Source organism: Phalangium opilio, unplaced genomic scaffold, assembly GCF_054372755.1.
Source record: "Phalangium opilio isolate 3A_F unplaced genomic scaffold, DU_Popi_V2 ptg000089l_1, whole genome shotgun sequence".
Taxonomy (NCBI): domain Eukaryota; kingdom Metazoa; phylum Arthropoda; class Arachnida; order Opiliones; family Phalangiidae; genus Phalangium; species Phalangium opilio.
Genome location: NW_028324194.1, coordinates 2468708 through 2490365, shown reverse-complemented (window position 1 = coordinate 2490365; position 21658 = coordinate 2468708). Strand labels below are relative to the sequence as shown.

The following is a 21658-nucleotide window of genomic DNA, read 5'->3' as shown; positions in this document are numbered from 1 at the left end:
TACAATAATATTAACTTTATTTCCAGGGTATCTTTATTATAAAGCGTTAAAACTTATTTACATAAGGATCTTAATAATTAATTTAAATTAAATATCACATTAACGAAGAATTTCTACATAGAAGCAGAAGGGGATAATGGAAGAAGGATGACACTCTGTATCCTCTTAATATTTTAGTTATGTAACGTCATTCTTCCCAGGCTCACCCTTTTTGTTTGGTCTCCCTCTCATCAAACTTCAGATGGGAATCGCACCGTAAGGTGAATTCTATAGTTATTTGGCACTAAATCCCCAGAAATCAGCCCACAAACCTTGATTGTCTTGACGTGGGACAAAAACACACAAGCGCATGCGCCTTGCCAGATAATTAAACGCTAATAGAGTAATGATAAGGGAACTATCGCGTATGTGATTCGGTTTAGTAACATTGCTCCAAATGTTCCGATGTTGGGAAAAATGACCTTACACTTACACCGCTTTGTGGTACAGTTCTATTATTATATACTTCTGATAGAAGTCATTCTCAGAGCCTCTAGCCTTAATTTTTGTAATTTGAGTGGGAAAGCAATTTATAATATAGTCCGGTACATACTTATTTTTAAATTTAAATATAACTACGAGTAGATTGGAGTTAATTATTCACTTATGGTAATATGTAAAGGTTAAAGTTTTAAGTCCATCATCTTGGCGTCAGTATTATGTAGTACTTTCTTCTCCATCGTCAAAGATTGGTTTTACTATTGCATTATAGATAGTTCTTGGGACACACGAGTCAACGTATCTTTGCAGAGAACGAAATAGCCGTGTTCTCTTCTTGATGTTTTTCACGATTTCATCACTGTGAGTATTTAGCAGCCTGAGCCAGGTTGGGTCTATTTTGGGACGTACATGATAAATTTTGTTTTGCCTATCTCAGAAGCCTCAGTGTGACGTCACCCATGTTATTTGTCTCTAGAAGAACCAAAGCGGTCACAAAGCATGGCCGCCCAATGCGAAAGCTAAGCCCGTTACGTTTTACCTAGACACTGACGTCACAACTGAGATAACGATATTGAGAACTAGTCCTTTTGATCTTATCATGGATAAAGAATGCGCGTGAGGATATTTGCTTTTACTCTACAGGATAGGCAACTCCCTATCTCTGACGACAGCTTATTCTGTATATACTCTGTTCCAGCATCGGTTTTCAGCACGCGCAAAGCTACGTCTCTATGTAACCTAGCTTTGTGCGTTCTAACAAGAGACGAAAAACTTCAGGATTTAAAATATCCGCTAGTTTTTTAGCTCGAGTGCACGGACCTCTAGGCCTTAGTTTCAAATACGTGTGAAAAAATAGTACACGTATTTGAAACTAAGGCCTAGAGGTCCGTGCACTCGAGCTAAGAAATTCGCGGATATTTTAAATCCTGAAGATCTTGAAGTGTTTAGTCTCTTGACAGCACGTACAAATCTAGGTTGCATAGAGACATAGCTTTGCGCGTTCTGACAACCGATTTTGTAACAGAGTATATCATGGTATATACAGAATAAGCTGTCGTTCGAGATAGGGAGCTGCCTATCCTATAGAGGGAAAACAAATTTCCTCACGTGCATTCTTTGTCCATGATCTTATCTTGAGAGTCAGGTTTTCCATATTTGCTTCAGCAAGATGTACTAGCTGCAGTGGAAACAGTAAATTTTCAATTTCACCACCTTGTTTTTTATTAGCACGAGCCACGAAGGGAATAGTGAGACATCAACCGCTTTTCGTTCAAGGTTTGATGACACCTAAGACTAATCACCTATTTAAATATAGATCCTGGAAATCAGTATTTCTTTCGTCTCTTGTCAGCACGCACAAAGCTACATTACGTAAGAGACCTAGCTTTGCGAGTGCTGACAACCGAAGCTGGAGCAGAATAATAAGAATAAGCTGTCGTCGGAGGTAGGGAGTTGCCTATCCTATAGCTTGAAAAGAAATTTCCTCACGGGCATCCTGCGAGTGCGCGTGAAGAAATTTGTTTTCACGCTATAGGATAGGCAACTCCCTACCTCCGACGACAGCTTATTCCGTATATACTCTGTTCCAGCTTCGGTTGCCTCTATGTAACGTAACTGATAAGGGGCAAAGAAAATCAGGATTTTCAGGATTTAAAAATATCCGCGAGTTTTTTATAGTATGGTATAGAAGCTTACATAGAGCATAGCCCACTCGATCCGCGCTCACGGACACTGCGTCGTGTCGCGCGTGATCGAGTGGGCTATGCGCGTGCTGACAACCGAAGCTGGAACAGAATATTAAGAATAAGCTGCCGTCGGAGATAGGGAGTTGCCTATCCTATAGCTTGAAAACCAATTATAGGACATGTGTCCAGTGACCCCCTCCTTTGACTAGACAATTTATAGAACATTGTCCACTAGAGTGTGCAAAAACATTGCCGCGTGTTCATAGTCAAGCTATCAAAAGTTCAAAACTTTGGGAAAATTTGTTGGTCAAACTGGCCAGTGACCCCCTTAGCTTTAAAAAATATTATGGGACATGTCATTAAAAATTGTCCAATGTCCTGTGTTTATTTCCGGCCCTGCTCACGCGCATTCTTTATCCATGGTGTATCATTCACAATTTTGCCAAATTAGAAAGATTTAAATAAAAAGGATCACAAAATCAGCTAAGCCTTGGCCTTTAAATTTATGAGTTTTCAAACTACATTTTTGTAAAACTCGCAAAATTTCATTATTCAAAACCTGTTTAATGAGTTTTATCAGTCGCTACATGATTTTATATTCTACAGCCACACTATCCACATTGAAGGATTATAAAACAATGATGACACCACCGCCTCCTATATGTAATCCAAGCCCGTGCACGGTGAAATTTTTAGGGGGGACTTTATGTTGTATAGGAATGCCATTTTATCCCAATAGGTGGCGGGATTTATCCGAGATTCGAAATAATGGTTGTGTTCGCACAATACATTTTCTTCGACTAGTTGGACAACCTTGACTAAAGTGATATAAGTATTTGATTATATTTCTCATATCATGATGATTAATTTGAAATAATCCAAGATTAAATTCATTACATAGTAGGGGAAAATCTTGAAATTGAGAATAGGAAAAATTGGAATTTGAGATGCAAATTAGATGAGGAAATAGGATTTAAATATTAAAATCATTTCAATTATAGGAAAGTGATTAGGAAATAAGATTTAAATATTAAAATCATATGAATTATAGGAAAGTGATTAGGAAAATTTTAGGATTATTGATTAGTAAATTATAGGATTTTTGATTAGTAAATTATAGGATTATTGATTAGTAAATTATAGGATTATTGATTAGTAAATTATAGGATTATTGATTAGTAAATTATAGGATTATTGATTAGTAAATTATAGGATTATTGATTAGTAAATTATAGGATTATTGATTAGTAAATTATAGGATTATTGATTAGTAAATTATAGGATTATTGATTAGTAAATTATAGGATTATTGATTAGTAAATTATAGGATTATTGATTAGTAAATTATAGGATTATTGATTAGTAAATTATAGGATTATTGATTAGTAAATTATAGGATTATTGATTAGTAAATTATAGGATTATTGATTAGTAAATTATAGGATTATTGATTAGTAAATTATAGGATTATTGATTAGTAAATTATAGGATTATTGATTAGTAAATTATATCTAAATACAGGATAATCTAGGAAAACAAAGATAAACAATTGAATGTTATTATATACTGCGCTGAACTAATTGTGTACAATTTCACCCTTGAATTTGAAAACTGTAGTTTAACAACGGTGGTTTAACTTTAAAGTGAATAAATTCCCTCATTAAGCGAAGAAAATTAAACAAAGTAAACTAAAATTTGAAATGGAAATTTGGAAAACTTAATATAGGAACATGTTTAATTGTTTTAGCCATTTTAATTTATTTATTTCATCTGAAATATCAAAGATCTCCAACCTAGCATAGACATTAATTAACCAATTCAAAAAGAGGAAAATAACGGTCGTTTTCAAAATCTCTTACGTCACGGTAAAATCGCGCCTCTAGCGGTAGAGACTGGCGAATTAAAAATCCACTTCTGGAAAATTTTTTGGGACGGCGAACGGGCTTGGATTTAATATAGGAGGCGGTGATGACACTCGGAAAAACATCAAACAAAGGCTTACATTCTCTATTCAATTTGTTTATGAATTGTTATCATAATTTACTGAAAAAATGCAATAATCGGTTTCATTTATGCTTATTTCAGTTTTCACTTGCTAAATAATTCTATTTTTTATTAAAACTAAACATTTAAATATAGGCCTAGGCCTATAAAAACAAATAACACGTTGCATTAGGCCTAGTATTATTCGCAAGTTTGCAACGTTCCCGGCTTTTCTGTTGCTATATGAATACCTACCTCCTTTTGTCGCCAGAAGTCGTTGTTTGTCATTTTTAGAACAACAGTATTAGACCTAAACGCGGCCTAAATCGTTTCAACATTCCTAACACCTCAAGTCGAATGTAGGACATAATCCCCCCTGGACATAATCCCCCATCAGAAAAGAAATGGACATATTCCCCTAACGTAGGCGACAAAATCCCCCGGAAAATTTCCCCCCCGAATGCATTTCGAGGACAAATTCCCCCCTGCCCCAGGTCGAATTCCCCCCAAACTGTGATTGATAGGGAGGGAAATCTCTATTATATTAAATATAAAAAAAAGAACAATATTATGCAAAAAAGAGTAATGTTATATCAGAAGTAAATACAAAATGTAATTTTTTGGAAAATGCATGTTATTTTGGGAAGACAATGAAGATAAACAACAATATTTTGGAAAAGGCATATTATTTTGGATAGTCAATGAAGATAAACAACAATATTTTGGAAAAGGCATATTATTTTGGGAAGTCAATGAAAATAAACAACAATATTTTGGAAAAGGCGTAACATTTTAAAGTTATTTATAAAATATTACTCACCTAACTCTAACCTAACCACTGTCGGGGGGGGGGGGGGGATTATGACCAAATGATTTTGTCTAGAGGGTGGGGGGATTATGTCAAGAGCTTGGGGGAATTTTATCTAGAGGGTGGGGGTATTTTGTACTATTTCCTCGGATTGGGGGAAAATGACCGGGGGATTTTGTCATGAGAGAGGGGGGATTTTTTACGTTGTCAAAAATGGGGGGATTATGGCCGGGGGTCTTTTGTCTTGGGGGTATTTAGTCCGTATACCCCTCAAGTCAGCCAATATATTAGTTTTTCGATTGGTTTTGGTAGCCAAATCCAATAGGCCTAGTTCCTAACATTTGAAAATAAACAATTTTATTTTGTAACTTACAAAAATTAGCTAGTAAATTTATATGGCGAATTCATAACCGCCATACTAAATCCTTCGTCATTGGTACAGCAGCATTTACGGCGTTCCTTGCTGTTCGGAAAGTCTACCAATAAAGCCGGACTTACGAGTTTCTTCTAGCGCCGTTTCATTTGTTTCATCTTGCTGAACGCCCACAACGGCCCACTTCATATTTTCGGCTTCCAATTGCAAATTTGCAACCTGAAGGTGATACGTACATGTGGACGATTATTGAATTTTTTTCAATAAATTATGATAACAATAAATAATGTCATTTTATGGTATGTTTTTCTGATTAATATGGGTATTTAGAGCGAAAACAACTCCCTCAAAATTACATCTATATAATTGCATTTTTTCTGTTAAGCCTTGGCAAGAGATTAGATGGTCCTTGTCCTGTACATGGTGAGGAGCTCGAGGTACTTCGAGGATCATTGAGAACCACGTGAAATATTTAACTGTTCGTTTAACATTTACAATAAACTAGAGATTGTTATTTTACTACTAACTTACGTCATTAAAACTAGATCCACTAACAAGACTACTTCCAAGTCCAAGGAGAACATTTTTAAGCTACAGACATTTCGTGAGCAGCTAACAGAATATTTTTCAAATCGTAAGTACTTAGCAAAAGTTTGATGGTTTAAAATTGTAGCACATTCTTGTCTAGGTTAGGTTATTGTGTTACTTAAGCAGGTTAATCAGTTGAACCCCTCATTCCCATCATCCCTTGATGCTTGTAGGCTGTACTCTAACAAAGGCTTAGCGTGTTTTAACATTTTATAGTGTTACCACGAACTTTGTAGTGACGTCACATGCTCTTATATCTTACCTTATTTTCAGGCGACCATATTGGCAGTCGCGAGACGTCGTCAGCTTGGGCAATACAAATTCGGGACCCAATATTGACGTCAGAGTTTTCCCCCCCCTAGCTTCGTGGTAGCACACTTATTATTACTGGCCCAGCCCTGTTGCTGGAAACTTTTCAGGCCCATCTCCAAGCCACTTGAAAGGCGTAAATTATTCGGGAAATCCCAAACTACTGTGAATGAAAAGCATCACACCCCTTAAGATAATATTTCTTAAGTTTGATTGGTAAAGCGGCAGAGTGCTTCTTTGACAAGAGGGAGCTAGCTTCCTCGAGGGTTGGGTTACTCCTGCTCCCTATCCTCTTCTGTGGCAGTTACAGGGAACAAGCGCCGGTCATCTGCTATAAATGTTAATATCTCGGTACCATCGGTTATCCAGTTACTCTACGTAATAGCATAAGTTTGTCACTGGTTACAAACTGGAGCTTGTCATGAAGTGATCGAGTTAGGTCAGAGATTCAGGGTAAAGCGACGCCTGGTGAGGTGCTATCAAATGTTTAGTACAGACTAAATAGGACTAGATGTACTGCAAAAATGAGAGGTCAGACCTACTTTACTGCTGCCCCCAAAGCCCATATGACTCGAGGGCACGTTCATAAACTTTTTCTACATCAATCCCACAAAGACCCTATGAAGCATTCCTTCTTCAGGAGGACTATTCCCATCTGGAACTCCCTTCCTACCGAAGTGGTCTCCGAGTTTTTTGGAGAACGAGTACTCGAAATAGAGCTTTTGAGTAATATTCCTTTCAATGAGTACTCGAAATAGTTTTTCGAGAACAGGGTAGAATTGAGTGACCCACTAAGCTTATAGCAAAGGCTAGTTTTAGCTCCGCCCTCGTGGACGAGTTCTTATTGGTTCCTGCCTTTGGCAAGGTAAAATTGGTGGGCAGAAGATTAGCCATCAAGTTAGTTGCTCCACAGGAACCGAGATTTGCCGTTCCTGTCAGGGGTTCAAAAGAATTCTAAAATAGTTTATGCGCAGTATATATTTATGAATAGGTAATGAATTCGCAAGGTTAAATCAGTCGGCTGCTCTCAAGATGGGTGTCTTAAAGATTGAAGTCCATAGATGGAGCTCACTACGATTAATCGCCCTTGACCATAACAATAGAGCTAACATAACTGTGACGTCAGTGCCTAGGTGACGTGTCACAGGCTTAGCTTTAGCAGTGGGTGGCCATGTTTCAGTTTGGTACCGCTTTGGTTTTATGGGCAAAAAAGCATGGGTGACGTCACAATAAGGCTTCTGAGATCAGGGTGGGAAATAAGGATTTGTTAAAACTGGACATTGGGCCAGCGACCCCCCCTGGTCTGGTATAAATAAACTGGTCCATGACCATTGACCAGGGCGTGTCGTCTGCTAAACTAAAGAAGTGGATAATTAAATTAGTTAAGATATTGTCTGGACTCTGGCTACCCTTGAATTTTATTAGTTGTCAAGTGGACCACTGACCCCCCTCCGATTTAATTTTTAAACTGGTCCAGGCCTTATTTCTCACGCTGCACGTCACAGGCTTAGCTTTAGCAGTGGGCGGCCATGTTTCAGTTTGATACAGCTTTAGTTTTATGGGCAAATAGCATGGGTGACGTCACAATAAGGCTTCTAAGATACCTCTATTTAAGGTCAACTCTGTTGAATTCTTGAATAAAACTTTTTTTTTAACAAAAGGTTAGGGCGTTACGTGATTGGTCGGAGGCGCTAATTTAAAATTATCTATGAAATCATAAACTAATTTGAATTTTAAAATTGTTCAGAGACATTTTCTTCATGTTTCACTATGCATATAGACATAAGTAAAATATGTTTCATAAGTTTGTCACTGGTTACAAACTGGAGCTTGTCATGAAGTGAGAGTGACGTAGGTCATAGATTCAGGGTAAAGCTACGCCTGGTGAATGGGGCGCTGACAAAGGCTTAGTACATATTAAATTGGAAGATGGACTGCAAAATTAGCCGAGTGTAGTCCATTCTCGGTTGTCGTTCTCGAACTAGCTCGAGCTGTAAGTCTCTAGCATTACGAAGTATATGGAACATATAAACTCATGACATTACATATTACTGCGCCTCAACTTTTACAGTATCATCAAGTGAGGTTGAATACGAGTAAATAATAAGCTTTTTTATTTCTTCCTCGGTAAAACTCAAATAGTATATTGGTGATTAACAAAAAGCTGAATCTGTTCGTTACTAAGACAGTCTTTCTGAAATTCAGAAGGAAGGTACCTAACCGACCTAAATGTGCCCAACCAAGTCGAATGATTTATCAATTTCCCGAAGCCCCTTACGGTCTTACCCCTCTCCTATGGCTATCATAGTACAAAAAAAAATTCAGATCATTAATACACCTAAAAATAAATTCATTCAAAATTTACAACGGCCTTACGAGTTTCTAAACTGGGCTTTCACGAATGAGGGGTGATCTTATTGGTTCGCTTAGAAATGCGCACAGGCAGAATTTTAGTGTCAGAATGTTTTCAGCCAATGAAAAAATGTCACCTTTGAGTTTGTATTTCTGTTCACTAGATGGCGCTTGCTTCATTTAGTGTCAGAATGTTTTCAGCCAATGAAAAAATGTCACCTTTGAGTTTGTATTTCTGTTCACTAGATGGCGCTTGCTTCATTTAGTGTCAGAATGTTTTCAGCCAATGAAAAAATGTCACCTTTGAGTTTGTATTTCTGTTCACTAGATGGCGCTTGCTTCATTTAGTGTCAGAATGTTTTCAGCCAATGAAAAAATGTCACCTTTGAGTTTGTATTTCTGTTCACTAGATGGCGCTTGCTTCATTTAGTGTCAGAATGTTTTCAGCCAATGAAAAAATGTCACCTTTGAGTTTGTATTTCTGTTCACTAGATGGCGCTTGCTTCATTTAGTGTCAGAATGTTTTCAGCCAATGAAAAAATGTCACCTTTGAGTTTGTATTTCTGTTCACTAGATGGCGCTTGCTTCATTTAGTGTCAGAATGTTTTCAGCCAATGAAAAAATGTCACCTTTGAGTTTGTATTTCTGTTCACTAGATGGCGCTTGCTTCATTTTTAATCTGCCCCTTAACGGGCGTATTGTATAGCCAGCTTGTTTATTTTATTTTTAGGTCTATAAACCTTTCTAAACTGGCGCTTTAGTCACACACTTATTCACATTCCTAAGACCAAATGTTCCATAAGATATGTTCCATAAGTTTTGCCACTTGTTACTGAGGTAAGAGCTTGTCATGAAGTGACGTAGGTCATAGATTCAGGGTAAAGCGACGCCTGGTAAGGCGCTGTCAAAGGCTTAGTTAAAAGTAAATAGAACCTAAATGGACTACAAAATTCAGATCGTTAATAAATCTTTCTGACTGGCCCTTTAACCACACATTTATTCATATTCCTAAGACCAAATGTTCCATAAGTTTTGTCACGTGTTACTGACGTAGGTCAGAGATTCAGGGTAAAGCTACGCCTGGTGAATATGGGGCGCTGTCAAAGGCTTAGTACAGACTAAATAGGACCTAGATGTCTACAAAATTAACCGAGTGTAGTCTGCAATTCTAGCTTGTCGATCTCGAACTAGAGCTGTAAGTCTCTAGCATTACGAAGTGTACATAATGTTATACTTACTGAACATATATTATAAACTTATGCTAAGGAGCCCTTTTCATGGTACAGGGTTCGTACGGAACCTCGATAACCTGGAAAAGTCAGGGATATGAAAATTAGGCAGGGTTCATACAAGCCTGGAAAACAGGGAAAACCCGGAAAAATCAGGGAAATAAATAGTTGACAGAAACCTCAGGGAAAACTCAGGGAGATTTAAAATTTTTACTAAAATTCAGAGAAATCAGGGAAATTTGCGTCAAACAGGGGCCGAGTAATTAAGCAAAATGTTCGTAAACATTACACTATACTTTGGAGGCTCATAACTCTGGATATATTAGAGATACGGGGATGTCCTTTGATTATGCAATAGTCCTATTTGCCCCCCCCCCTCCTTCGTTAACATTTGCCCCATAGGATACTCCATACACGGGAAAAACCTGGAAAATTCAGGGAAGTATATGGGGAAAAACCTGGAAATCTCAGGGAATTTTTTTCCAAAAGTTGTATGAACCCTGTTAGGGGAAAAAGTCAGGGATAAGTCAGGGATTTAAAAGTTTTTCCTAAAAAGTCAGGGATTGCTAAATATGAGACAGGTGTAATTATGAAGTGGGCTCTGATAAACACCTTAAAATGATCAGGGATATTGGTGGCAAAATTTGGTCAGGGATAACCTGGAAAAGTCAGGGATTTTCAATGTAAAGATTTCGTACTAACTCTTATATTTTGCCTTTTTCTCATTAAAGATGTCTAATACAAACGTAACGAAAACCAAAATTGGAGGTCATCCCACTGCAATTATTGGTTCACTCGCTAATGAGGAGCTGATAATTCCAAACCTTATGAACTCGGACAATTCCGATATTGAAGAAGACTGTCCTATAAAAACGGAACCTCCTGATCTCAACGACGATCTCGCTACCTTTACGGACGCCGTACAAGCCCAATGCGAAAATGGCCCCAATACCTTCAACAACTTATGTACTGTCTGCGTCAAATTTGACTGTAACGGTTGCGAGATCTCGAAATTCGTAAGAAAGGACGGTTTCGAAGAAGTCGAACCGAGTCCGGGAGTTCAAGATGACGCCAAAAATAAATGTCCTCATTGCGACTATTGCCCAAATCTTAAAAGTCTTCTGGTCAAACATATCAAGTTGCATAAAAGTAAAACCGCCAAATATTGCAAACATTGCTGTTACATCGCGGCCGATGTTCTTAGCATGGATGCTCATTATCGAATGATGCATCCAGATGTCTCTGAAACCTTTCAGGAAGAAGAAGACAGGGAAGATGAAGCTGGTAGGTGTATTGTCACGGTATTTGGTATGGCCAGGAATGTATGGAGGGGTTGGAATGGCTAAGGTCAAATCCTTGTCTGGAGGGGTTGGAATGGCTAAGGTCAAATCCTTGTCTGGAGGGGTTGGAATGGCTAAGGTCAAATCCTTGTCTGGAGGGGTTGGAATGGCTAAGGTTAAATCCTTGTCTGAAGGGGTTGGAATGGCTAAGGTTAAATCCTTGTCTGGAGGGGTTGGAATGGCTAAGGTTGAATCCTTGTCTGGAGGGGTTGGAATGGCTAAGGTCAAATCCTTGTCTGGAGGGGTTGGAATGGCTAAGGTCAAATCCTTGTCTGGAGGGGTTGGAATGGCTAAGGTCGAATCCTTGTCTGGAGGGGTTGGAATGGCTAAGGTCAAATCCTTGTCTGGAGGGGTTGGAATGGCTAAGGTCGAATCCTTGTCTGGAGGGGTTGGAATGGCTAAGGTCAAATCCTTGTCTGGAGGGGTTGGAATGGCTAAGGTCAAATCCTTGTCTGGAGGGGTTGGAATGGCTAAGGTCGAATCCTTGTGTGGAGGGGTTGGAATGGCTAAGGTCAAATCCTTGTCTGGAGGGGTTGGAATGGCTAAGGTCAAATCCTTGTCTGGAGGGGTTGGAATGGCTAAGGTCAAATCCTTGTCTGGAGGGGTTGGAATGGCTAAGGTCAAATCCTTGTCTGGAGGGGTTGGAATGGCTAAGGTCAAATCCTTGTCTGGAGGGGTTGGAATGGCTAAGGTCAAATCCTTGTCTGGAGGGGTTGGAATGGCTAAGGTCAAATCCTTGTCTGGAGGGGTTGGAATGGCTAAGGTCAAATCCTTGTCTGGAGGGGTTGGAATGGCTAAGGTCAAATCCTTGTCTGGAGGGGTTGGAATGGCTAAGGTCAAATCCTTGTCTGGAGGGGTTGGAATGGCTAAGGTCAAATCCTTGTCTGGAGGGGTTGGAATGGCTAAGGTCAAATCCTTGTCTGGAGGGGTTGGAATGGCTAAGGTCAAATCCTTGTCTGGAGGGGTTGGAATGGCTAAGGTCAAATCCTTGTCTGGAGGGGTTGGAATGGCTAAGGTCAGATCCTTGTCTGGAGGGGTTGGAATGGCTAAGGTCAAATCCTTGTCTGGAGGGGTTGGAATGGCTAAGGTCGAATCCTTGTCTGGAGGGGTTGGAATGGCTAAGGTCAAATCCTTGTCTGGAGGGGTTGGAATGGCTAAGGTCAAATCCTTGTCTGGAGGGGTTGGAATGGCTAAGGTCAAATCCTTGTCTGGAGGGGTTGGAATGGCTAAGGTCAAATCCTTGTCTGGAGGGGTTGGAATGGCTAAGGTCAAATCCTTGTCTGGAGGGGTTGGAATGGCTAAGGTCAAATCCTTGTCTGGAGGGGTTGGAATGGCTAAGGTCAAATCCTCGTCTGGAGGGGTTGGAATGGCTAAGGTCAAATCCTTGTCTGGAGGGGTTGGAATGGCTAAGGTCAAATCCTTGTCTGGAGGGGTTGGAATGGCTAAGGTCAAATCCTTGTCTGGAGGGGTTGGAATGGCTAAGGTCAAATCCTTGTCTGGAGGGGTTGGAATGGCTAAGGTCAGATCCTTGTCTGGAGGGGTTGGAATGGCTAAGGTCAAATCCTTGTCTGGAGGGGTTGGAATGGCTAAGGTCGAATCCTTGTCTGGAGGGGTTGGAATGGCTAAGGTCAAATCCTTGTCTGGAGGGGTTGGAATGGCTAAGGTCAAATCCTTGTCTGGAGGGGTTGGAATGGCTAAGGTCAAATCCTTGTCTGGAGGGGTTGGAATGGCTAAGGTCAAATCCTTGTCTGGAGGGGTTGGAATGGCTAAGGTCAAATCCTTGTCTGGAGGGGTTGGAATGGCTAAGGTCAAATCCTTGTCTGGAGGGGTTGGAATGGCTAAGGTCAAATCCTTGTCTGGAGGGGTTGGAATGGCTAAGGTCAAATCCTTGTCTGGAGGGGTTGGAATGGCTAAGGTCAAATCCTTGTCTGGAGGGGTTGGAATGGCTAAGGTCAAATCCTTGTCTGGAGGGGTTGGAATGGCTAAGGTCAAATCCTTGTCTGGAGGGGTTGGAATGGCTAAGGTCAAATCCTTGTCTGGAGGGGTTGGAATGGCTAAGGTCAAATCCTTGTCTGGAGGGGTTGGAATGGCTAAGGTCAAATCCTTGTCTGGAGGGGTTGGAATGGCTAAGGTCAAATCCTTGTCTGGAGGGGTTGGAATGGCTAAGGTCAGATCCTTGTCTGGAGGGGTTGGAATGGCTAAGGTCAAATCCTTGTCTGGAGGGGTTGGAATGGCTAAGGTCGAATCCTTGTCTGGAGGGGTTGGAATGGCTAAGGTCAGATCCTTGTCTGGAGGGGTTGGAATGGCTAAGGTCAAATCCTTGTCTGGAGGGGTTGGAATGGCTAAGGTCGAATCCTTGTCTGGAGGGGTTGGAATGGCTAAGGTCAAATCCTTGTCTGGAGGGGTTGGAATGGCTAAGGTCAAATCCTTGTCTGGAGGGGTTGGAATGGCTAAGGTCAAATCCTTGTCTGGAGGGGTTGGAATGGCTAAGGTCAAATCCTTGTCTGGAGGGGTTGGAATGGCTAAGGTCAAATCCTTGTCTGGAGGGGTTGGAATGGCTAAGGTCAAATCCTTGTCTGGAGGGGTTGGAATGGCTAAGGTCAAATCCTTGTCTGGAGGGGTTGGAATGGCTAAGGTCAAATCCTTGTCTGGAGGGGTTGGAATGGCTAAGGTCAAATCCTTGTCTGGAGGGGTTGGAATGGCTAAGGTCAAATCCTTGTCTGGAGGGGTTGGAATGGCTAAGGTCAAATCCTTGTCTGGAGGGGTTGGAATGGCTAAGGTCAAATCCTTGTCTGGAGGGGTTGGAATGGCTAAGGTCAAATCCTTGTCTGGAGGGGTTGGAATGGCTAAGGTCAAATCCTTGTCTGGAGGGGTTGGAATGGCTAAGGTCAAATCCTTGTCTGGAGGGGTTGGAATGGCTAAGGTCAGATCCTTGTCTGGAGGGGTTGGAATGGCTAAGGTCAAATCCTTGTCTGGAGGGGTTGGAATGGCTAAGGTCGAATCCTTGTCTGGAGGGGTTGGAATGGCTAAGGTCAAATCCTTGTCTGGAGGGGTTGGAATGGCTAAGGTCAAATCCTTGTCTGGAGGGGTTGGAATGGCTAAGGTCAAATCCTTGTCTGGAGGGGTTGGAATGGCTAAGGTCAAATCCTTGTCTGGAGGGGTTGGAATGGCTAAGGTCAAATCCTTGTCTGGAGGGGTTGGAATGGCTAAGGTCAAATCCTTGTCTGGAGGGGTTGGAATGGCTAAGGTCAAATCCTTGTCTGGAGGGGTTGGAATGGCTAAGGTCAAATCCTTGTCTGGAGGGGTTGGAATGGCTAAGGTCAAATCCTTGTCTGGAGGGGTTGGAATGGCTAAGGTCAAATCCTTGTCTGGAGGGGTTGGAATGGCTAAGGTCAAATCCTTGTCTGGAGGGGTTGGAATGGCTAAGGTCAAATCCTTGTCTGGAGGGGTTGGAATGGCTAAGGTCAAATCCTTGTCTGGAGGGGTTGGAATGGCTAAGGTCAAATCCTTGTCTGGAGGGGTTGGAATGGCTAAGGTCAAATCCTTGTCTGGAGGGGTTGGAATGGCTAAGGTCAAATCCTTGTCTGGAGGGGTTGGAATGGCTATGGTCGAATCCTTGTCTGGAGGGGTTGGAATGGCTAAGGTCAAATCCTTGTCTGGAGGGGTTGGAATGGCTAAGGTCAAATCCTTGTCTGGAGGGGTTGGAATGGCTAAGGTCGAATCCTTGTCTGGAGGGGTTGGAATGGCTAAGGTCAAATCCTTGTCTGGAGGGGTTGGAATGGCTAAGGTCAAATCCTTGTCTGGAGGGGTTGGAATGGCTAAGGTCAAATCCTTGTCTGGAGGGGTTGGAATGGCTAAGGTCAAATCCTTGTCTGGAGGGGTTGGAATGGCTAAGGTCAAATCCTTGTCTGGAGGGGTTGGAATGGCTAAGGTCAAATCCTTGTCTGGAGGGGTTGGAATGGCTAAGGTCAAATCCTTGTCTGGAGGGGTTGGAATGGCTAAGGTCAAATCCTTGTCTGGAGGGGTTGGAATGGCTAAGGTCAAATCCTTGTCTGGAGGGGTTGGAATGGCTAAGGTCAAATCCTTGTCTGGAGGGGTTGGAATGGCTAAGGTCAAATCCTTGTCTGGAGGGGTTGGAATGGCTAAGGTCAAATCCTTGTCTGGAGGGGTTGGAATGGCTAAGGTCAGATCCTTGTCTGGAGGGGTTGGAATGGCTAAGGTCAAATCCTTGTCTGGAGGGGTTGGAATGGCTAAGGTCGAATCCTTGTCTGGAGGGGTTGGAATGGCTAAGGTCAAATCCTTGTCTGGAGGGGTTGGAATGGCTAAGGTCAAATCCTTGTCTGGAGGGGTTGGAATGGCTAAGGTCAAATCCTTGTCTGGAGGGGTTGGAATGGCTAAGGTCAAATCCTTGTCTGGAGGGGTTGGAATGGCTAAGGTCAAATCCTTGTCTGGAGGGGTTGGAATGGCTAAGGTCAAATCCTTGTCTGGAGGGGTTGGAATGGCTAAGGTCAAATCCTTGTCTGGAGGGGTTGGAATGGCTAAGGTCAAATCCTTGTCTGGAGGGGTTGGAATGGCTAAGGTCAAATCCTTGTCTGGAGGGGTTGGAATGGCTAAGGTCAAATCCTTGTCTGGAGGGGTTGGAATGGCTAAGGTCAAATCCTTGTCTGGAGGGGTTGGAATGGCTAAGGTCAAATCCTTGTCTGGAGGGGTTGGAATGGCTAAGGTCAAATCCTTGTCTGGAGGGGTTGGAATGGCTAAGGTCAAATCCTTGTCTGGAGGGGTTGGAATGGCTAAGGTCAAATCCTTGTCTGGAGGGGTTGGAATGGCTAAGGTCAAATCCTTGTCTGGAGGGGTTGGAATGGCTAAGGTCAAATCCTTGTCTGGAGGGGTTGGAATGGCTATGGTCGAATCCTTGTCTGGAGGGGTTGGAATGGCTAAGGTCAAATCCTTGTCTGGAGGGGTTGGAATGGCTAAGGTCAAATCCTTGTCTGGAGGGGTTGGAATGGCTAAGGTCGAATCCTTGTCTGGAGGGGTTGGAATGGCTAAGGTCAAATCCTTGTCTGGAGGGGTTGGAATGGCTAAGGTCAAATCCTTGTCTGGAGGGGTTGGAATGGCTAAGGTCAAATCCTTGTCTGGAGGGGTTGGAATGGCTAAGGTCAAATCCTTGTCTGGAGGGGTTGGAATGGCTAAGGTCAAATCCTTGTCTGGAGGGGTTGGAATGGCTAAGGTCAAATCCTTGTCTGGAGGGGTTGGAATGGCTAAGGTCAAATCCTTGTCTGGAGGGGTTGGAATGGCTAAGGTCAAATCCTTGTCTGGAGGGGTTGGAATGGCTAAGGTCAAATCCTTGTCTGGAGGGGTTGGAATGGCTAAGGTCAAATCCTTGTCTGGAGGGGTTGGAATGGCTAAGGTCAAATCCTTGTCTGGAGGGGTTGGAATGGCTAAGGTCAAATCCTTGTCTGGAGGGGTTGGAATGGCTAAGGTCAGATCCTTGTCTGGAGGGGTTGGAATGGCTAAGGTCAAATCCTTGTCTGGAGGGGTTGGAATGGCTAAGGTCGAATCCTTGTCTGGAGGGGTTGGAATGGCTAAGGTCAAATCCTTGTCTGGAGGGGTTGGAATGGCTAAGGTCAAATCCTTGTCTGGAGGGGTTGGAATGGCTAAGGTCAAATCCTTGTCTGGAGGGGTTGGAATGGCTAAGGTCAAATCCTTGTCTGGAGGGGTTGGAATGGCTAAGGTCAAATCCTTGTCTGGAGGGGTTGGAATGGCTAAGGTCAAATCCTTGTCTGGAGGGGTTGGAATGGCTAAGGTCAAATCCTTGTCTGGAGGGGTTGGAATGGCTAAGGTCAAATCCTTGTCTGGAGGGGTTGGAATGGCTAAGGTCAAATCCTTGTCTGGAGGGGTTGGAATGGCTAAGGTCAAATCCTTGTCTGGAGGGGTTGGAATGGCTAAGGTCAAATCCTTGTCTGGAGGGGTTGGAATGGCTAAGGTCAAATCCTTGTCTGGAGGGGTTGGAATGGCTAAGGTCAAATCCTTGTCTGGAGGGGTTGGAATGGCTAAGGTCAAATCCTTGTCTGGAGGGGTTGGAATGGCTAAGGTCAAATCCTTGTCTGGAGGGGTTGGAATGGCTAAGGTCAGATCCTTGTCTGGAGGGGTTGGAATGGCTAAGGTCAAATCCTTGTCTGGAGGGGTTGGAATGGCTAAGGTCGAATCCTTGTCTGGAGGGGTTGGAATGGCTAAGGTCAGATCCTTGTCTGGAGGGGTTGGAATGGCTAAGGTCAAATCCTTGTCTGGAGGGGTTGGAATGGCTAAGGTCGAATCCTTGTCTGGAGGGGTTGGAATGGCTAAGGTCAAATCCTTGTCTGGAGGGGTTGGAATGGCTAAGGTCAAATCCTTGTCTGGAGGGGTTGGAATGGCTAAGGTCAAATCCTTGTCTGGAGGGGTTGGAATGGCTAAGGTCAAATCCTTGTCTGGAGGGGTTGGAATGGCTAAGGTCAAATCCTTGTCTGGAGGGGTTGGAATGGCTAAGGTCAAATCCTTGTCTGGAGGGGTTGGAATGGCTAAGGTCAAATCCTTGTCTGGAGGGGTTGGAATGGCTAAGGTCAAATCCTTGTCTGGAGGGGTTGGAATGGCTAAGGTCAAATCCTTGTCTGGAGGGGTTGGAATGGCTAAGGTCAAATCCTTGTCTGGAGGGGTTGGAATGGCTAAGGTCAAATCCTTGTCTGGAGGGGTTGGAATGGCTAAGGTCAAATCCTTGTCTGGAGGGGTTGGAATGGCTAAGGTCAAATCCTTGTCTGGAGGGGTTGGAATGGCTAAGGTCAAATCCTTGTCTGGAGGGGTTGGAATGGCTAAGGTCAAATCCTTGTCTGGAGGGGTTGGAATGGCTAAGGTCAGATCCTTGTCTGGAGGGGTTGGAATGGCTAAGGTCAAATCCTTGTCTGGAGGGGTTGGAATGGCTAAGGTCGAATCCTTGTCTGGAGGGGTTGGAATGGCTAAGGTCAAATCCTTGTCTGGAGGGGTTGGAATGGCTAAGGTCAAATCCTTGTCTGGAGGGGTTGGAATGGCTAAGGTCAAATCCTTGTCTGGAGGGGTTGGAATGGCTAAGGTCAAATCCTTGTCTGGAGGGGTTGGAATGGCTAAGGTCAAATCCTTGTCTGGAGGGGTTGGAATGGCTAAGGTCAAATCCTTGTCTGGAGGGGTTGGAATGGCTAAGGTCAAATCCTTGTCTGGAGGGGTTGGAATGGCTAAGGTCAAATCCTTGTCTGGAGGGGTTGGAATGGCTAAGGTCAAATCCTTGTCTGGAGGGGTTGGAATGGCTAAGGTCAAATCCTTGTCTGGAGGGGTTGGAATGGCTAAGGTCAAATCCTTGTCTGGAGGGGTTGGAATGGCTAAGGTCAAATCCTTGTCTGGAGGGGTTGGAATGGCTAAGGTCAAATCCTTGTCTGGAGGGGTTGGAATGGCTAAGGTCAAATCCTTGTCTGGAGGGGTTGGAATGGCTAAGGTCAAATCCTTGTCTGGAGGGGTTGGAATGGCTAAGGTCAAATCCTTGTCTGGAGGGGTTGGAATGGCTATGGTCGAATCCTTGTCTGGAGGGGTTGGAATGGCTAAGGTCAAATCCTTGTCTGGAGGGGTTGGAATGGCTAAGGTCAAATCCTTGTCTGGAGGGGTTGGAATGGCTAAGGTCAAATCCTTGTCTGGAGGGGTTGGAATGGCTAAGGTCAAATCCTTGTCTGGAGGGGTTGGAATGGCTAAGGTCGAATCCTTGTCTGGAGGGGTTGGAATGGCTAAGGTCAAATCCTTGTCTGGAGGGGTTGGAATGGCTAAGGTCAAATCCTTGTCTGGAGGGGTTGGAATGGCTAAGGTCAAATCCTTGTCTGGAGGGGTTGGAATGGCTAAGGTCAAATCCTTGTCTGGAGGGGTTGGAATGGCTAAGGTCAAATCCTTGTCTGGAGGGGTTGGAATGGCTAAGGTCAAATCCTTGTCTGGAGGGGTTGGAATGGCTAAGGTCAAATCCTTGTCTGGAGGGGTTGGAATGGCTAAGGTGAAATCCTTGTCTGGAGGGGTTGGAATGGCTAAGGTCAAATCCTTGTCTGGAGGGGTTGGAATGGCTAAGGTCAAATCCTTGTCTGGAGGGGTTGGAATGGCTAAGGTCAAATCCTTGTCTGGAGGGGTTGGAATGGCTAAGGTCAAATCCTTGTCTGGAGGGGTTGGAATGGCTAAGGTCAAATCCTTGTCTGGAGGGGTTGGAATGGCTAAGGTCAAATCCTTGTCTGGAGGGGTTGGAATGGCTAAGGTCAAATCCTTGTCTGGAGGGGTTGGAATGGCTAAGGTCAAATCCTTGTCTGGAGGGGTTGGAATGGCTATGGTCGAATCCTTGTCTGGAGGGGTTGGAATGGCTAAGGTCAAATCCTTGTCTGGAGGGGTTGGAATGGCTAAGGTCAAATCCTTGTCTGGAGGGGTTGGAATGGCTAAGGTCAAATCCTTGTCTGGAGGGGTTGGAATGGCTAAGGTCAAATCCTTGTCTGGAGGGGTTGGAATGGCTAAGGGCAAATCCTTGTCTGGAGGGGTTGGAATGGCTAAGGTCGAATCCTTGTCTGGAGGGGTTGGAATGGCTAAGGTCGAATCCTTGTCTGGAGGGGTTGGAATGGCTAAGGTCAAATCCTTGTCTGGAGGGGTTGGAATGGCTAAGGTCGAATCCTTGTCTGGAGGGGTTGGAATGGCTAAGGTCAAATCCTTGTCTGGAGGGGTTGGAATGGCTAAGGTCAAATCCTTGTCTGGAGGGGTTGGAATGGCTAAGGTCGAATCCTTGTCTGGAGGGGTTGGAATGGCTAAGGTCAAATCCTTGTCTGGAGGGGTTGGAATGGCTAAGGTCAAATCCTTGTCTGGAGGGGTTGGAATGGCTAAGGTCAAATCCTTGTCTGGAGGGGTTGGAATGGCTAAGGTCAAATCCTTGTCTGGAGGGGTTGGAATGGCTAAGGTCAAATCCTTGTCTGGAGGGGTTGGAATGGCTAAGGTCAAATCCTTGTCTGGAGGGGTTGGAATGGCTAAGGTCAAATCCTTGTCTGGAGGGGTTGGAATGGCTAAGGTCAAATCCTTGTCTGGAGGGGTTGGAATGGCTAAGGTCAAATCCTTGTCTGGAGGGGTTGGAATGGCTAAGGTCAAATCCTTGTCTGGAGGGGTTGGAATGGCTAAGGTCAAATCCTTGTCTGGAGGGGTTGGAATGGCTAAGGTCAAATCCTTGTCTGGAGGGGTTGGAATGGCTAAGGTCAAATCCTTGTCTGGAGGGGTTGGAATGGCTAAGGTCAAATCCTTGTCTGGAGGGGTTGGAATGGCTAAGGTCAAATCCTTGTCTGGAGGGGTTGGAATGGCTAAGGTCAAATCCTTGTCTGGAGGGGTTGGAATGGCTAAGGTCAAATCCTTGTCTGGAGGGGTTGGAATGGCTAAGGTCAAATCCTTGTCTGGAGGGGTTGGAATGGCTATGGTCGAATCCTTGTCTGGAGGGGTTGGAATGGCTAAGGTCAAATCCTTGTCTGGAGGGGTTGGAATGGCTAAGGTCAAATCCTTGTCTGGAGGGGTTGGAATGGCTAAGGTCGAATCCTTGTCTGGAGGGGTTGGAATGGCTAAGGTCAAATCCTTGTCTGGAGGGGTTGGAATGGCTAAGGTCAAATCCTTGTCTGGAGGGGTTGGAATGGCTAAGGTCAAATCCTTGTCTGGAGGGGTTGGAATGGCTAAGGTCAAATCCTTGTCTGGAGGGGTTGGAATGGCTAAGGTCAAATCCTTGTCTGGAGGGGTTGGAATGGCTAAGGTCAAATCCTTGTCTGGAGGGGTTGGAATGGCTAAGGTCAAATCCTTGTCTGGAGGGGTTGGAATGGCTAAGGTCAAATCCTTGTCTGGAGGGGTTGGAATGGCTAAGGTCAAATCCTTGTCTGGAGGGGTTGGAATGGCTAAGGTCAAATCCTTGTCTGGAGGGGTTGGAATGGCTAAGGTCAAATCCTTGTCTGGAGGGGTTGGAATGGCTAAGGTCAAATCCTTGTCTGGAGGGGTTGGAATGGCTAAGGTCAGATCCTTGTCTGGAGGGGTTGGAATGGCTAAGGTCAAATCCTTGTCTGGAGGGGTTGGAATGGCTAAGGTCGAATCCTTGTCTGGAGGGGTTGGAATGGCTAAGGTCAAATCCTTGTCTGGAGGGGTTGGAATGGCTAAGGTCAAATCCTTGTCTGGAGGGGTTGGAATGGCTAAGGTCAAATCCTTGTCTGGAGGGGTTGGAATGGCTAAGGTCAAATCCTTGTCTGGAGGGGTTGGAATGGCTAAGGTCAAATCCTTGTCTGGAGGGGTTGGAATGGCTAAGGTCAAATCCTTGTCTGGAGGGGTTGGAATGGCTAAGGTCAAATCCTTGTCTGGAGGGGTTGGAATGGCTAAGGTCAAATCCTTGTCTGGAGGGGTTGGAATGGCTAAGGTCAAATCCTTGTCTGGAGGGGTTGGAATGGCTAAGGTCAAATCCTTGTCTGGAGGGGTTGGAA

At 43.8% G+C, this 21658-nt stretch overlaps 1 protein-coding gene and 1 long non-coding RNA gene across 5 annotated transcripts in view; one reads left to right on the top strand and one right to left on the bottom strand.

Moving 5' to 3' along the window:
- Nucleotides 1-11: 11 nt before the first annotated feature.
- On the bottom strand, nucleotides 12-3353 carry LOC149646960 (uncharacterized). Its single transcript, XR_016371827.1, has 3 exons — nucleotides 2725-3353; nucleotides 1588-1781; nucleotides 12-872 (listed from the first exon to the last, which is right to left on the bottom strand). It is a non-coding gene; the product is annotated as an uncharacterized LOC149646960 (long non-coding RNA).
- Nucleotides 3354-5248: 1895 nt separating this feature from the next.
- The window catches only part of LOC149646959 (uncharacterized), a 29656-nt gene continuing 13246 nt past the window's right edge, over nucleotides 5249-21658 (top strand). For 3 of the 4 annotated variants that reach the window (XM_089849770.1, XM_089849769.1, XM_089849767.1), the window contains exons 1-4: nucleotides 5250-5628; nucleotides 5715-5807; nucleotides 5875-5963; nucleotides 10539-11091. In XM_089849770.1, the coding sequence (XP_089705896.1) occupies nucleotides 10539-11091 (553 nt within the window). In that variant the 5' untranslated portion in view covers nucleotides 5250-5628; nucleotides 5715-5807; nucleotides 5875-5963. Of the gene's footprint in view, nucleotides 5629-5714; nucleotides 5808-5874; nucleotides 5964-10538; nucleotides 11092-21658 lie in introns of all 4 variants that reach the window. The other variant, XM_089849768.1, reaches the window with a different exon arrangement.